We start from the raw sequence: 16,598 nt of genomic DNA, 5'->3' as shown, positions 1-16,598 counted from the left end.
CCATCTCTCTCTCTCTATATTTTGTCATCTCTTTCTCTCTCCATCTCTCTCTCTCGCCATCTCTCCATTTCTCTCTCTCTCCATCTTTCGTGCTTTCTCTCTCTCTCTCCATCTCTGTGTGATAGAATCTGTCGGATGCTGTCACATGCTCGTCATCCTTTGGCCAAATATGTCAACGTAGGACAAAGAAGAAAAGTAACTTTCAAAACTCTCTCAGAACCACAGTCATTCTTCCCAGATAATAAAATAACATAAAAGCTTTGGAAAAAAGTGTCAAAACAGACAAGGTAACATAAGCAAGGACCCCAGATCACACTGATCAGCCTGACTGGCTCTGTTAAGGATGTCACACTCCTCAGAAAGAGAAGAGATGAGACAGGCAGCATTATAGACGCCCACATTTAGACAGGACCCCCATCAGTGATCCTATAACCTCTCCATCGCCATGGTGATGGCCATTGGGAGTGTGTCTGTGTGGGTTGTGGTGTCCTTGTCAGTTTGTAGGGTTTTTGACAGTAGGAGATGACAGGGATGTGATTGCAGGAGAATTACAGGGCCTTGGTCAGGCGTGCGTGCGTGTGTGTGTGCGTGCGTGCGTGCGTGTGTGTGTGCGTGCGTGCGCGTGCGTGCGTGCGTGTGCGTGCGTGCATGCGTGTGTGTGTGTGTGTGTGTGTGTGTGTGCGATCTGGTAATGACACAGTGTATTAAAGACAGAGATTGACAGTCACCTTAGTGGCTCTCTCATTATGGATGATGAGGATGGTAGGCATCCATATTGATGTGCTGTGACCCTGACAGGAAAACGGCTGTCTGTGGCGTCCCTTTGTGTCTCAGTATGTACACACAATCTTCAAGTGTGTGTGTGTGTGTGTGTGCGTGTGTGCGTGTGTGTGTGTGTGTGTGTGTGTGTGTGTGTGTGTGTGTGTGTGTGTGTGTGTGTGTGTGTGTGTGTGTGTGTGTGTGTGTGTGTGTGTGTGTGTGTGTGTGTGTGTGTGTGTGCATGTGCATGTGTACTTGCTTGTATACATGTCTATGATGTCTGTGTCGTGCGGTGTGTGTGTGTATGACTTTGTGTTGCAGTTTGTGTGTTTACCCCCCATATTGTTCTTAATCAGTGTTCCCTATTTATACTATTATAACATTCTGTACCTTGGCCCAGTTAACTTTCCCAATATCCTCTGCTTTTTCACACACACATAAAGCCCTAAACAGGAGGCAGAGATTGCAGTGGACAATGATAATGGAAGAAATCTTAATTTCCATGTGAAAAACATTCTGCTGACTAGCTCTGAGGCAGGAACCAAATTGCTGCAGCGTTTTTGTGACGTCCCCAGTTTGCAATTTTAAAGTAATTACTTTGGGTCCGATTGAGGATTGGTAAATAGAGTTTGGTTATTGTCTTGGCTCTATCGTCCCCCGATGTTTTAGATTGTGTGCCTGTGTGTCTCGTGTGTGTGTGTGTGTGTGTGTGTGTGTGTGTGTGTGTGTGTGTGTGTGTGTGTGTGTGTGTGTGTGTGTGTGTGTGTGTGTGTGTGTGTGTGTGTGTGTGTGTGTGTGTGTGTGTGTGTGTGTGTGTGTGTGTGTGTGTGTGTGTGTGTGTGTGTGTGTGTGGGTGTGTGTGTGTGTCTGTGTGTGTGCAGTTGTATGTGTATTTGTGTGACTTTGCCTTTCACTAATGGCCTTGTCACTGTCGTATCCATTCTCATTATACTCTGGCATTCAGGACACACACACACACACACACACACACACACACACACACACGTACTTTATAAATGTCACGGCATTATGAAAGTGGATATGGACAGGACAGGTCATTTACGAGAAAGCACATTCATTTACACACCCATGTAGGCACACACACACACACGTGCACGCATGCGCGCACACACAAACACAGAGAGAGAGAGGGAGAGCGAGAGAGAGAGAGAGAGTGGCGGATGTTGACTGTTCCCGGTGGAGAGAAGTAGGGCAGACTAATGTGGTTGTATTTGTGTTACTCACGGTGCTCTGTAAAGCCTGGTGATTTGTGGCTGTGTGTATAATATTCATCCTGCCTATAAAGGCTGTTTGAGTGGTTAGAGGGCTGTTCTCTCTGCTCTGGCTAATATCAGGTCCGGCTCCAGGTATAAGCGACATAAGTGACATGAGCAAAGAACATTTTGGGGGGGGAACTCAACGTACTGTTGAGAGTTAGAATAGTAGAATACACAAGGTGCAATTTCAAAATGTGGTTGTGCAGGAAATTTGCTTTAAAACTGCCACATATTCTTTCTGCCCCATGGCAAAATGGCTAGAATTCCCGAAAATGTACTTTAAAATGTAAATGTTTCTCTCTGCTATCAAGAGGGGGGGCCAAAATGTTTTGACCTCCACAACCAAATCCCGCTCAGGGCCCCCAAAAAGCTAGGGCCGGCCCTGGCTAATATCAGGACTTCTAGAGACCGAGGCTACGCACAACACAGTAAGTGGATTGTGAGTGAGGAAACACAGCCATGTATGTTTGGAGACTGGACAAACTAGACAAGTTAATGGGAGAAAAAATAGGGATGTAGGGATGGAGAGATTGACACAGTGAGGGAGGTATAGCAGAGAAACAGACGTCTCTGTGTCTGCTATTTACCACCAGCCCATTAAAACTAACAAGCTCATAGTCCTATAGATGGGTTGGTTGTTTAGCAACAAAACTCACGCATGCGCAACTATGGGGCAAAACAGATGATTGGCTTAGACGGTTGACAATATGTAAACTATATTTCATCTCCAATGTTTTTTGAAACCATAAATAGTATTGCACATTGAGCAATTGTCTCTCAAATACACTACATGACCAAAAGTATGTGGACACCTGCTCGTCGAACATCTCATTTCAAAAGCATGGGCATTAATATGGAGTTGGTCCCCCCTTTGCTGCTATAATAGTCTCCACTCTTCTGAGAAGGCTTTCCGCTAGATGTTGGAACTGCGGGGACTTGCTTCCATTCAGCCACAAGAGCATTAATGAGGTCGGGCACTGATGTTGGGCGATTAGGCCTGGCTCGCAGTCGGGGGTTCCAATGCATCCCAAAGGTGTTCGATGGGGTTGAGGTCAGGGCTCTGTGGAGGTCCGTCAAGTTCTTCCATACCAATCTCAACAAATCATTTCTGTATGGACCTCGCTTTGTGCACAGAGTCATTGTCATGCTGAAACAGGAAAGGTCCTTCTCCAAACTGTTACCACAAAGTTGGAAGCACAGAATCATCTAGAATGTCATTGTATGCTTTAGCTTTAAGATTTCCCTTCACTGGAGCTAAGGGCCTAGCCCAAACCACGAAAAACAGCCCCAGAACATAACCAAACTCTGAATTTGACACTATGCATTCGGGGAGGTAGCGTTCTCTTGGCAACCGCCAAACCCAGATTCGTCTGACGAACTGCCAAATGGTGAAGCGTGATTCATCACTCCAGAGAACGCGTTTCCACTGCTCCAGAGTCCATTGGTGGCGAGCTTTACACCACTTCAGCCAACGCTTGGCATTGTGCATGGTGATCTTAAGTTGCTCGGCAATGGAAACCCATTTCATGAAGCTCCTGATGAACAGTTCTTGTGCTGACGTTGCTTCCAGAGACAGTTTGGAACTCGATTTTTACGCGCTTCAGCACTCGGCGGTCTCGTTCTGTGACCTTGTGTTGCCTACCACTTTGCGGCTTAGCCGTTGTTGCTCCTAGACGTTTCAAATTCACAATAACAGCACTTACAGTTGGCCGGGGCAGCTCTAGCGGGGCAGAAATTTGATGAACTGACTTGTTGGAAAGGTGGCATCCTATGACAGTGCCACGTTGAAAGTCACTGAGCTCTTCAGTAAGGCCATTCTACTGCCAATGTTTGTCTATGGAGATTGAATGGCTGTCTACTCGATTTTATACACCTGTCAGCAACGGGTTTGACTGAAATAGCCGAATCCACTAATTTGGGTCCACATACTTTTGTATATATAGTGTACATCATTACAGTTGTCGGTTAGCTAGCTAGCGAATTTGAGCCATATTAGCATAGACGTGACGTCAGTCAAAACACCTCTAGAACAAGATAAAAATAGCTGAAATCCGCCACCTACGATTCCCCACATTGAATGAACAAAATGACAAAATACAAACCCTCCAACCCAAAAAGGCCTGTGGTGTTGATGGTATCAACACAATATGCAGACCACAAATTCCAATTGGCTATCCTTTAAACTCTTTAACATCATCCTAAATCTGGCATCTTCCCTGATATTTGGAACCAAGGACTGATCACCCAATCCACAAAAGTGGAGACAAATTTGACCCCAATATACTCCTCTGTAAATTGTCATCTCTGTTTACCCGTCACAAGACCCACTGGTTGATACTTATTTATAAAACCCTCTTAGGCCTCACTCCCCCCTATCTGAGATATCTACTGCAGCCCTCATCCTCCACATAGAACACCCGTTCTGCCAGTCACATTCTGTTAAAGGTCCCCAAAGCACACATCCCTGGGTCGCTCCTCTTTTTAGTTCGCTGCAGCTAGAGACTGGAACGAGCTGCAACAAACACTCAAACTGGACAGTTTTATCTAAAAGACTCAATCCTGGACACTCTTACTGACAGTTGTGGCTGCTTTGTGTGATGTATTGTTGTCTCTACCTTCTTGACCTTTGTGCTTTTGACTGTGCCCAATAATGTTTGTACCATGTTTTGTGCTGCTTCCATGTTGTTGTTATGTTGTGTTGTTACCATGCTGTGTTGCTATATTGTTGTCTTAGGTCTCTCTTTATGTAGTGTTGTGTTGTCTTGTTGTGATGTGTGTTTTGTCCTATATTTATAATGTTTAAAAAAATAAAAAATAATCCCAGGCCCCCGTCCCCGCAGAAGACTTTTTGCCTTTTGGTAGGCCGTCATTGTAAACTGACTTGCCTAGTTAAATAAAGGTTAAATAAATAAAAATACAAATGATCATTAGCAGCAGACTCGTACATTTCCTCAGGGAAAACAATATACTGAGCAAATGTCAAATTGTCTTATTACCAAATTACTGTACGACAGACCACGTATTCACCCTGCACACCCTAATTGACAAACAAACAAACCAAAACAAAGGCAAAGTCTTCTCATGCTTTGTTGATTTCAAAAAAGCTTTTTATTCAATTTGGCATGAGGGTCTGCTACACAAATTGATGGAAAGTGGTGTTGGGGGAAAAACATACAACATTATAAAATACACGTACACAAACAACAAGTGTGCGGTTAAAATTGGCAAAAAACACACATTTCTTTCCACAGGGCTGTATTGTGAGACAGGGATGCAGCTTAAGCCCCACCCTCTTCAACATATATCAACAAATTGGCGATGGCACTAGAACAGTCTGCAGCACCTGGCCTCACCCTACTAGAATCTGATGTCAAATGTGTACTGTTTGTGTACTGTGTAGTGTTTGCTGATGATCTGGTGCTTCTGTCCCCAACCAAGGAGGGACTACAGCAGCACCTAGACATTCTGCACAGATTCTGTCAGACCTGGGCCCTGACAGTAAATCATTAAATCTCAGTAAGACAAAAATGGTTTTCCAAAAAAGGTCCAGTTTTCAGGACCACAAATACAAACTCCATCTAGACACCATTGCCCTAGAGCAAACAAAGAACTATACATACCTCGGCCTAAACATCAGTGCCACAGGTAACTTCCACAAAGCTGTAAACGAGCTGAGAGACAAGGCAAGAAGGGCCTTCTATGCCATCAAAAGGAACATAAAATTCAACGTACCAATTAGGATCTGGCAAAAAATACCTGAATCAGTTATACAACCCATTGCCCTTTATTGTTGTGAGGTCTGGGGTCCTCTCACCAACCAAGATTTCACAAAATGGGACAAACACCAAATTGAGACTCTCCATGGTAATGTTAGAGGATTAGTGTACATAGAATTATAATAGGGAGAATAGTGTACAATAGTAGGCTATACCCTTGTCTATTGCCGGCACCAACCATGGAACTGTGGGATGCAGCCTGGTCTTATAGACTAGACGTAACATAGTGAAAGTAAATCCAGGACACCTAAATTAGTATGATATGTTATGTTTTGGTATGATTACATAAGACAGATGGTTAATTAAGGCAGAAACGAAAGTAGGGTATTTGGTCGGTATAACATCGATCAATCCAAAGATGTGAGTTGAAATCTCTTCACGGACGACTTTAGCTAATTAGCAACTTTTCAACTATTTACAACTTTTCTTTAGCTATTCAGCATGTTAGCTAACCCTTCCCCGAACCCTAACCTTTACATTTTAGCTAACCCTCCCCCTAACCTTAACCCTTTTAGCTAACCTTAACCATTTTAGCTATCCCTTCCCTAACCTTAACCCTTTAACCTGTTGAGGCTGGGGGCGCTGTTGTCACTATTTATGGTAATCGTGTAATTTTTGAAACGGCTTCCTACAAAATTCTTGATTGTACAATATGCATATTATTATTATTATTGGATAGAAAACAGTCTACAGTTTCTATAGGAGTTGAAATTTTGTCTCTAAGTGGAACAGAACCCATTCTACAGCAATTTCCCTGACATGGAGTCAGATTTCAGAAATTTTGGCCACTGTTCTGGAGTCAGTTTTAAAGCCAATGTTATTCCTATGAGTATACGGACACTGCTTACGTCTTCCCCTGGATGCCTTTACGTGATGACGATTTGAATGGGGTCGATTGCGCGTTCACAGGCGCTATAAATTAAAAAACCCTGTAGCTAGTCACTCTTTTGGAGCTGCGTCATGCGCCTGGAGGACACCGACCCGCACCTGTTCCAAGCATTAGTGTTGGGAGTAATCTTTCTCCGGTCATGTTAAGACTCGTTATAGGAGTTAAAAACATCATAAGGTAGTTAATTTAAAGCGTTTTATAGCAATTTATATCCGTTTAGTGCGATTTTGGGACATTTATTTCTGAAACGCTGTGAATCGCTGGGCACGCTTCCAGTTCATGCTGAACGCAGTTGGCATTTCCACATGGCAAGAGGACAGCTTTCCACCAAAAGACGATTAGACCCAAGAAAGGATCCTTTGCCCAAGATACTGATGGAAGAACAGCTCAAAGTAGGAAATTTTTATTATGATAAATCGTGTTTCTGTCGAAAAATGTTAGTGGCTTAGGACGCCATGTTTTTTGACGTAGCTTCGCTTGGCGCAAACTGTATTGAAAAGTAAGGATAATAAAAAAAATGTAATTCCGCGATTGTATTAAGAATTAAATTGTCTATCAATCGCTGTCCACCCTATATTTTTTAGTCACGTTTATGAGTATTTGTAACGGCTTGTGCTCTCCTCATCCTCAGATGAGGTGAGGAGAGAAGGATCCTCAGACCAAAACGCAGCTTCAGGGAAATAAGCCATCTTTTATTTAACAACGATGATGGCAACACGAAAACAAATACAAAACACTTTCAAACTACAAAACAAGAAAACGACGTCGAACGAAACCTGAACATAAACTACATAACTAAACATAAACTCACGTACAGGAAACAGACGACATCGAAACGAAACGAAACAAACAAACGCTACAGTCCAGTGTGGTACGAACAAACATACTGACACGGAAGACAATCACCCACAAACAAACAGTGAGAATGCCCTACCTAAATATGACTCTTAATTAGAGGCAAACGCAAACCACCTGCCTCTAATCAAGAGCCATACCAGGCAAACCAAAACCAACATAGAAACAGATAACATAGAATGCCCACCCAACCTCACGTCCTGACCAACTAACACACAAAAACTAACATAAATAGGTCAGGAACGTGACAGTATTTATGTATACGAGTAGATCACTGTCTAATATGGCGCACGGACATTTTCTCACCAGCTGGGCTACTTTCCCCATTGTCTAACCATGATTTTGGTGGCTAAATATGCACATTTTCGAACAAACTGTATATGCATGTTGTAATGTGATGTTACAGGGGTGTCATCTGAAGAATTCTGAGAAGGTTAGTGAAAAAAATAATATATTTTGGCGATGTTGACGTTATCGCTCACTTTGGCTAGAATTAATGCTGGGGTAATGTTTGCACATGTGCTATGCTAATATAACGATTTATTGTGTTTTCGCTGTAAGACACTTAGAAAATCTGAAATATTGTCTGTATTCACAGGATCTGTGTCTTTCGATTAGTGTATGCTGTGTATTTTTACGAAATGTTTGATGATTAGTAAGTAGGTAAACACGTTGCTCTATGTAGTTATTCTAGTCCATTTGTGACGGTGGGTGCAATTGTAACCTATGCCATCTACCTGAAATATGCACATTTTTCTAACAAAACCTATCCCATACCATAAATATGTTATCAGACTGTCATCTGATGAGTTTTTTTCTTGGTTAGGGGCTATAAATATCTTAGTTTAGCCGAATTGGTGATAGCTACTGGTGTTGGTGGACAAATAAAAGATGGTGGATTATGCTAATGTGTTTTTAGGTAATAGATTTACATCTTTACATATTGTGTCTTCCCTGTAAAACATTTTAAAAATCGGACATGTTGGCTGGATTCACAAGATCTGTGTCTTTCATTAGCTGTATTGGACTTTAATGTGTGAAAGTTAAATATTTAAAAAAAATATTTTTTTTGAATTTCGCGGCTCTGCCTTTTCAGTGGGGGTGGGGGGGGAGTGCCGCTAGCGGCACGCTCATCCTAGACAGGTTAACTGAACTCTTAACCAACTGCTCTTAAATGCAAGTAAAACTAAAATCTAAATGCATGTTCTTCAACCGATCGCTGCCCGCACCTGCTCGCGTTCTGACTTAGAATATGTGGACAACTACAAATACCTAGGCGTCTGGTTAGACTGTAAACTCTCCTTCCAGACTCACATTAAGCATCTCCAAATCAAAATTGAAACTAGAACCGGCTTCCTATTTCGCAACAAAGCATCCTTCACTCATGCTGCCAAACATACCCTCGTAAAACTGACCATCCTACTGATCCTCGACTTTGGAGATGTCATTTACAAAATAGCCTCCAACACTTTACTCAGCAATCTGGATGTAGTCTATCACAGTGCCATCCGTTTTATCACCAAAGCCCCATATACTACCCACCACTGCAACCTGTATGCTCTCGTTGGCTGGCCCTCGCTTCATACTCGTCGCCAAACCCACTGGCTCCAGGTCATCTACAAGTCTCTGCTAGGTAAAACCCCGCCCTATTTCAGCTCACTGGTCACCATAGCAGCACCCACTCGTAGCACGCGCTCTAGCAGGTATATCTCACTGGTCACCGCCAAAGCCAATTCTTCCTTTGGCCGCCTGCACCTGTACATAGCTCATCTGTAAATAGCCCATCCAATCTACCTCATCCCCATACTGTATTTATTTGTTTATCTTGCTTCTTTGCACCCCAGTATCTCAACTTGCACATTCATCCTCTACACATCCTACCATTCCAGTGTTTAATTGCTATATTGTAATTACTTTGCCACCATGGCCTATTTATTGCCTTACCTCTCTTATCCTACCTCATTTGCACATGCTGTATATAGATTTTCCTACTGTATTATTAAACTGTTTGTTTATTCCATGTGTAACTCTGTGTTGTTGTATGTGTCGAACTGCGTTGCGTTATCTTGGCCAGGTCGCAGTTGCAAATGAGAACTTGTTCTCAACTAGCCTACCTGGTTAAATAAAGGTGAAAAAAATATATATATATATTTTTAAACCTAACCCCTAGCCTAGCTAACGTTAGCCATCTAGCTAACTTTAGCCACCTAGCTAGAATTTGTAACATACATTGTATGTTTCGCAAATTCGTAACATTTAGTACATTTTGCAAATTCGTAACATACAAAATGGGTGATGGAAAATCCACAAATTAATATATACCATATGAAATATAACATATCATACTAAAAGGATTTACCTCCAGAATAATATGAAATGCTCTGAGACCAGGTTGTGGGATGACACGGCCAAGTATGCATCGGGTTCAAACTGTTACGGCTTGGTCTGCTCTCCACTCGTAACAATTTAAATTGGCAAAAATATATTTTTTATATAATATCAACTAGTACTAATGAGCCTCAGCAACAACCACATGGCCATGACGGCATTTACAGAGGAAGCAAATGAAGGTAAACTAAACAATGTAATTAAATGGAATGATAATGTCGGCTATACCAACTGAAGGGAACTAACAGTAGTTGAATGTGTGTGGTTACTAGGGCTACTGACGGTCGATACTGATAGTGGCTAATATTTAACATGATAGAAACAGGAAATAGAGAAAGTCAGGGTAACCTATAATTAAGATAATCGAGAGTGCCCATCCCTACAAGTTGGCTGTACAATTTAAATTCTGCATAACGGCACAGCATTTCATAAACTTTACTGTGGGAAAGTTGATATTATTTGCATGTGAAGGTGGTGGAATTATTAGGGAATACGACGTATCTGTAGACACACTTCCGCCACACCTTCATTTATTACATCTCCACCCTAAACGAATAGCGGGTGAGTAGCATGCTATTCTCATGCTTAAGTTCAAGGTCAGAATACACATTGAGAGAAAAGTACATAAAAGGGGAATTATGTTCCATTTACGCACGCTTAACTCAGGTCAGAAATCCCCCCCTTAGAGAAAAGCCATGATTTAGCCCGAATCACTCGAGTATCAATCTCTGGAGCTTTATGGCCCCTGCCCCTCCACCACCTCCCAGGATCGGCCTCTCATTCTGGGCCGTGTTTTCCAGGCCTGCAGGGTGTCAGCTGGAGTAATGAGATATTTAGCAGACAGAGAGAGAGAGAGAGAAAGAGAAAGGCGTGTCTCCAGGTGGAATGCGCTCTAACACAAGAGGCCCCTGACTGACTCTCCTCCAAATGTAATTTTCTCCCTTCTTTATCTCTCGTCTAGCTCAAAATAAGTGCTGGAGAGAGGGAGTAAATATGGCTGAGCTGCCTTCAGCTAAAGAGACATGTTCATCGGCTGATAGATACAGTCAAACCCTCAGAGATGAACACACAGTGAGAGACCCACACTCAGACAGACACACAGGCCAGCCCTACAGTATGATAGAGAGGTGATATAATATGCCATCTGGTTAGGATGGCGATCACAGTATGAGCCAAACCCCGTCACAAACTCCCTAACTGAGTCTGAAAACTCGCCTCCAACTAAATGTTTCAATTAAAAGCTTTTTATTCTCCCGTGGCAGATTGTGTGTTTGAGCAGGTTTTGCCCCCAGTTAGGCTTTGATTTCAGAGTGAGTAATGTACTGGTGTGATATGATAGATTATAATGTCTGTGGTTTAGTGTCCTCTGTAGTTTAATCACCGCTGTGTGCGTGCGTGCGCGTGTGTGCGTGCGTGCTTGTGTGTGTGCGTGTGTGTGTGTGTGTGCGTGTGCGCAAGTTTTCTTTTTTTATAAAATTGTATTTGTCACATGCGCCGAATTCAACCTTACAGGGAAATACTTACTTACAAGCCCTTAACCAACAATGCAGTTCAAGAAATAGAGTTAAATAAACTAAAGTAAAACATTTAATTAAAGGTAACACAATAAAATAACAATAACGAGGCTATATACAGGGGGTACCGGTACCAAATTCCATTCCCTATCCAAGCTGTCAATATAATATTGAATATTCAGACTCAAACACAGTACTGTCATCAGCATATTGCAGCTGAACAAACACAAACACACACAGAGACAGAAAGACAGAAACACACACACACACATACACATACACAGTGAGAAAGAGTGACACACACACAGCAACACATGTACCTTATTTACGAACACAATGCTCTGATTCTCTCTCTCTAAATCTCTTTCTCTCACCTCTCTCGCTCTCGTCTCCCTTTCCCTCTGACCATCCCTGCTCCCTCTCTCTACCTCTGTCTCCCCGTCCCTCTGACCATCCCTGCTCCCTCTCTCTACCTCTGTCTCCCCGTCCCTCTGACCATCCCTGCTCCCTCTCTCTACCTCCGTCTCCCCGTCCCTCTGACCATCCCTGCTCCCTCTCTCTACCTCCGTCTCCCCGTCCCTCTGACCATCCCTGCTCCCTCTCTCTACCTCCGTCTCCCCGTCCCTCTGACCATCCCTGCTCCCTCTCTCTACCTCTGTCTCCCCGTCCCTCTGACCATCCCTGCTCCCTCTCTCTACCTCCGTCTCCCCGTCCCTCTGACCATCCCTGCTCCCTCTCTCTACCTCCGTCTCCCCGTCCCTCTGACCATCCCTGCTCCCTCTCTCTACCTCCGTCTCCCCGTCCCTCTGACCATCCCTGCTCCCTCTCTCTACCTCCGTCTCCCCGTCCCTCTGACCATCCCTGCTCCCTCTCTCTACCTCTGTCTCCCCGTCCCTCTGACCATCCCTGCTCCCTCTCTCTACCTCTGTCTCCCCGTCCCTCTGACCATCCCTGCTCCCTCTCTCTACCTCCGTCTCCCCGTCCCTCTGACCATCCCTGCTCCCTCTCTCTACCTCTGTCTCCCCGTCCCTCTCTATCGCGCTCTTTCTTTTCCCCACTCTCCGTGAGATGATGAAATACTTTTAGAACTCAGGAAATCGCTTTCTGTGGAAATAAACCCATTCTGGACTGTAAGATAACTGTCCCTTATGGGAAGCTAGTCCCTTCCCCTTAGTTGTGTGTGCTTGTTAGTGTCGTGCTACGTGTGTGTGTGTGTGTGTGTGTGTGTGTGTGTGTGTGTGTGTGTGTGTGTGTGTGTGTGTGTGTGTGTGTGTGTGTGTGTGTGTGTGTGTGTGTGTGTGTGTGTGTGTGTGTGCGTGTGCGTGCGTGCGTGCGTGCAACCAATCAAATTTTTGTATATTTTGAACATGAATTCAGGAAATTCCTTGTGCAATACTGAACCCTGTCTCCCCCTTCTCTCCCACCCTCCCTCCTCCCTCCCTCAGGGCTGCTCGTCTCCCATTGTGGTGAAGTTTGCTGACACGCAGAAGGACAAGGAGCAGCGGCGCCTGCAGCAGCAGCTAGCTCAGCAGATGCAGCAGCTCAACAACGCCACCACCTGGGGGAGTCTGACGGGGCTGGGCGGCCTCACCCCGCAGTATCTGGCTGTAAGAGGACACGCCGCGTCGCCCACCCCTTACTGCAGCCCCGCAGCCAACGCGTCCATCGCCGCCGCAGTCAGTGCCACCCTCCCCGCCCCCCGCTACCCTCCCTGCCGTCTCCAACCGCCAACCCCCGCCCCTGTCCACACCCCCAGAGAGTCAGAACCCGCTTCCTATCCCTTTCCCCCTCTCTTCCCCCCTTAAGGGTCCACTCCCCCCTCCGTGACAGGGAAATGAGGTCTTTGAATAATAGGTGTAAAGGTTCAATGGGCGGGGCCAATCGTTGGTGTGATCCAATAAGAGGTCTTTCCCATGTCTAATATCGTCGTCCTATTGGGTCACAGCGGTGATTGATTGACAGATTGGCATGTGGTGTTTCAGAAGCCTCATTCCCCCTCCCCGCTTCAGTACTTTATAGCATTTCAGAACCCCCCTCTCAACTCATTCTTAGGACCCCCTTCCTCCGGTAGCCTCTTTCAGAACTGACCCTCTTCCTCTTTCACTCTGAAACCTTCTGTCCCCAACTTCTCTGAAACAGACCAGTCTACTCTTCCTTGAGTCCCCTTCATCACAGCTAGGATCTTTCCTGAAACTGTAAACTTGGAAATAGGTGTACAAAGTTGTAAATGTACATATGTGTTTTGACAGTTACTCTCAGTGTTCTATTCTGAAATGTCTCAGTGACTCAGTGGTTAAATGTACAGTAGTAGATGTCATATTCAATGTTTATATAGCCTATAGCCCACATGCAGTAATGCTACCAAGATCATGATGATACTAGCAGAGCTGAGATAGTGAGGGTGATCACTGTTTCTATTTCCAATCCCTCCTCCTCACTCTATTTCTCTCTCTTTTATTATTTTCCTATCTATCTATCTCTCTATCCATCTATCGCTCCTCTCTATCTTTCTCCCTCAGTTGCTTCAGCAGGCCACCTCCTCCAGTAACCTTGGAGCCTTCAGTGGGATCCAACAGATGGCAGGTGAGTCCAGCAGATGTACACACAAACACACACACACACACACACACACACACACACACACACACACACACACACACACACACACACACACACACACACACACACACACACACTGAGTGATATTGTAGAAACTATGCTGTAGTTTTTTAAGATGTTTCTGTTGTTCATATTTGTCTTGAGTCTGTTATCCATCAGGACAGAAGAGTGTACCAGGCCTCAAAGGAGGGATGTTTAGTCCGGCAATAAGGCAACAGAGAAGGAAAATAGAGAGATGAGATAGGAGCTCTGCTCACTGTTTCCCCCTGCTGGTCTCCTTTGTCTTTTCCTCTGCATGTTCTCCTACCCACACTCCCACCTGTCTCTCTCCATCCTTTATCCTCTTTATCCCGCTCCTTTGTCTCTGTATCTCCCCTCCTTCTTTCCTTCAATTGCTTTCTCTGAATCCCTCACCCTGTCATCCTACCTACCCCCCCCCCCCCCCCTTTCTCCCGTCCTCCTACGCCCTGCCTCTCTCCCTCTTGCCGCCTCACTCCCACCCTCTCTCTTTCTCGCTCTCTCCCTCTCCTTGGGTGCTCAGTAAGCTGTCAGCTCCTGATTGTAGACTGTTTAGCTGGCTGACAGAGAGAAGCAGAGGTGGAATATTTATAGCAGCTATTGGCACAGGAGTACTGTAATTGCCAGCACCGCTGAAGGAAAACCACATTTTAATAAGTAGTGCAAAACTGAATGGATTTGAGGAACTGGTTGTTGCAGGGTAGAAATAATGTATTTCTAAAGTAGTAAGCTCATTGGCTCAAGTAAAAAAAAAAAAAAAGGTATTTATGTCTTGCAAAGGAGGTGGGTTGAGCGTTCTGGACACGGGGACATTTTTAAGAGACCGTAATGTTGGTTGATGTGGTGTAGTTGAGTGAGGATGGGCTCTGAGGATCTTTTACCTCAGTAAGTGGCTGTTAGAACTCTCTCTCTCTCTCACACACACACACACACACACACACACACACACACACACACACACACACACACACACACACACACACACACACACACACACACACACACACACACACACACACACACACACACACACACACACACACACACGCTCAGGGACTTGGAACTGTTGGAACTGGAAGCGAAATCGCGGCTGCATTCCGGAATCCTTTTGGCCGTCCATCTGTCGCTGGGCAACCATACGTGATTGGCAGTAGATGTGAGACAGCTCAGTGACATCTGGTCCCAGTCTTCATCATGAGGAGTCGGAGAGCAGTGAGAGGCTCAATTACCCCAATGAGCATTCAATTAGAGCCAGCTAGCTAGCGCTTACGATAGAGCCCCGGCCCAGCTCAGCCCAGGTGGCATACGGAGCCTCCATAGAGCTATACAGCCCGGAGCACACAGCACAGCCTGCCAGCTGTATAGCCCCCAATACTGGAGCTCCTGGTGTGTGCAGAGCTGTCTCTGTGTCTCTTCCTCTTTCTGATAAATATTGCCGTTTCAGAACAGTTGCACTCTGCTGTTTGACATTCCAGATCAAGTGTAGCCATTGCACATGAATAGCTTCCTTAGATCAGTCTTTATGAACAGGTACCGTGGAAAGGTTTGATATTATAGAGAGCGGCTAGAGCGGTTCTGTCCATATTAAAGTGATGGTATGCTGGTAGCGTTGATGATTCTTCTGTTCTGCTCTCTGGTTCCCCCATAGCTGTGTCTCCTAGTCTTAGTCATCCTCCAGGGCCGTCAAACTCAACTCTGGACCTCGAAGCCAGTTCCACTGCCTTGTTCCATTGTTGCCCTCTAAGCAGGGACTGATTGGGTGCAATTAATAATCAGGTAGAACAGAAAACCAGCAGGCTCTGGACCTCGTAGGGTGGGAGTTGAACACCCCTGCACTAGGGAATAGTGCTATAATCCTCCCTGTTTTGCTTGATTAAGTGGCATTAGGCCCCCATCTGTGTGTGTGTGTGTGTGTCTGACTGACTGACTGACTGACTGACTGACTGAGTGTATAGAGTGTAGGGTCAGATCAGTGTCTCTCCACTCAGCCGAGCCTGATTGAGTCATCTGCTCCACTCTAAACCCACAAAGTGACAAAGCCACTCAACAGCGCTGCCCTCCATCCGCAGAGTGGAAAAATACAGTGTGTTATACAATACCACAGGGAATACTTCTAGGACAGCACATACCGTGGCCTTCATCATGGTTTATCAGACAGAAGAAGATGAGCTCTTCTAGGGTCTGTCTGGTTCCTCTTCAGGTTTCTTTCTCCTTTAGGAGTTTCTCCTTACCACTTAAGCACTCTGTGACAAATTAGTTTCTCAAAAAGGGCTATGCTAATAAGATTATAAATGATCTTATAGAGTTGTGTTTTACAAGAATGATGTTGTTTATCAGGATGACTGGTTGGAACAAGTTTTTCACAATGTGCTACGAAATATATTTATAATGTGAAGGATGTGAAGTGAAGAACAGAAGTGTATTTTCTTGGAAGTAGTGATTCTTTTCCCCAGCCTGCTCTTTTCAGAGGCTAACGGCATGTATATGAGTAGGCAACAACAGA

The 16,598-nt window shown here is 44.7% G+C and overlaps 1 protein-coding gene across 25 annotated transcripts in view; it reads left to right on the top strand.

Annotated features, from left to right (window-relative positions):
* LOC129838505 (CUGBP Elav-like family member 2) overlaps positions 1–16,598 on the top strand; it is a 148,461-nt gene that overhangs the window by 115,534 nt on the left and 16,329 nt on the right. For 14 of the 25 annotated variants that reach the window (XM_055905508.1, XM_055905531.1, XM_055905505.1 and 11 more), the window contains 2 exons: positions 12,904–13,134; positions 13,978–14,041. In XM_055905508.1, coding sequence (XP_055761483.1) covers positions 12,904–13,134; positions 13,978–14,041 — 295 coding nt within the window. The remainder of the gene's footprint in view (positions 1–12,903; positions 13,135–13,977; positions 14,042–16,598) is intronic. The other 11 variants (XM_055905513.1, XM_055905516.1, XM_055905515.1 and 8 more) reach the window with 1 other exon arrangement.

The sequence above is a fragment of the Salvelinus fontinalis genome, chromosome 39 (assembly GCF_029448725.1).
Source record: "Salvelinus fontinalis isolate EN_2023a chromosome 39, ASM2944872v1, whole genome shotgun sequence".
In the NCBI taxonomy this organism is placed as follows: domain Eukaryota; kingdom Metazoa; phylum Chordata; class Actinopteri; order Salmoniformes; family Salmonidae; genus Salvelinus; species Salvelinus fontinalis.
This window is presented reverse-complemented; position numbering and strand designations above follow the sequence as displayed.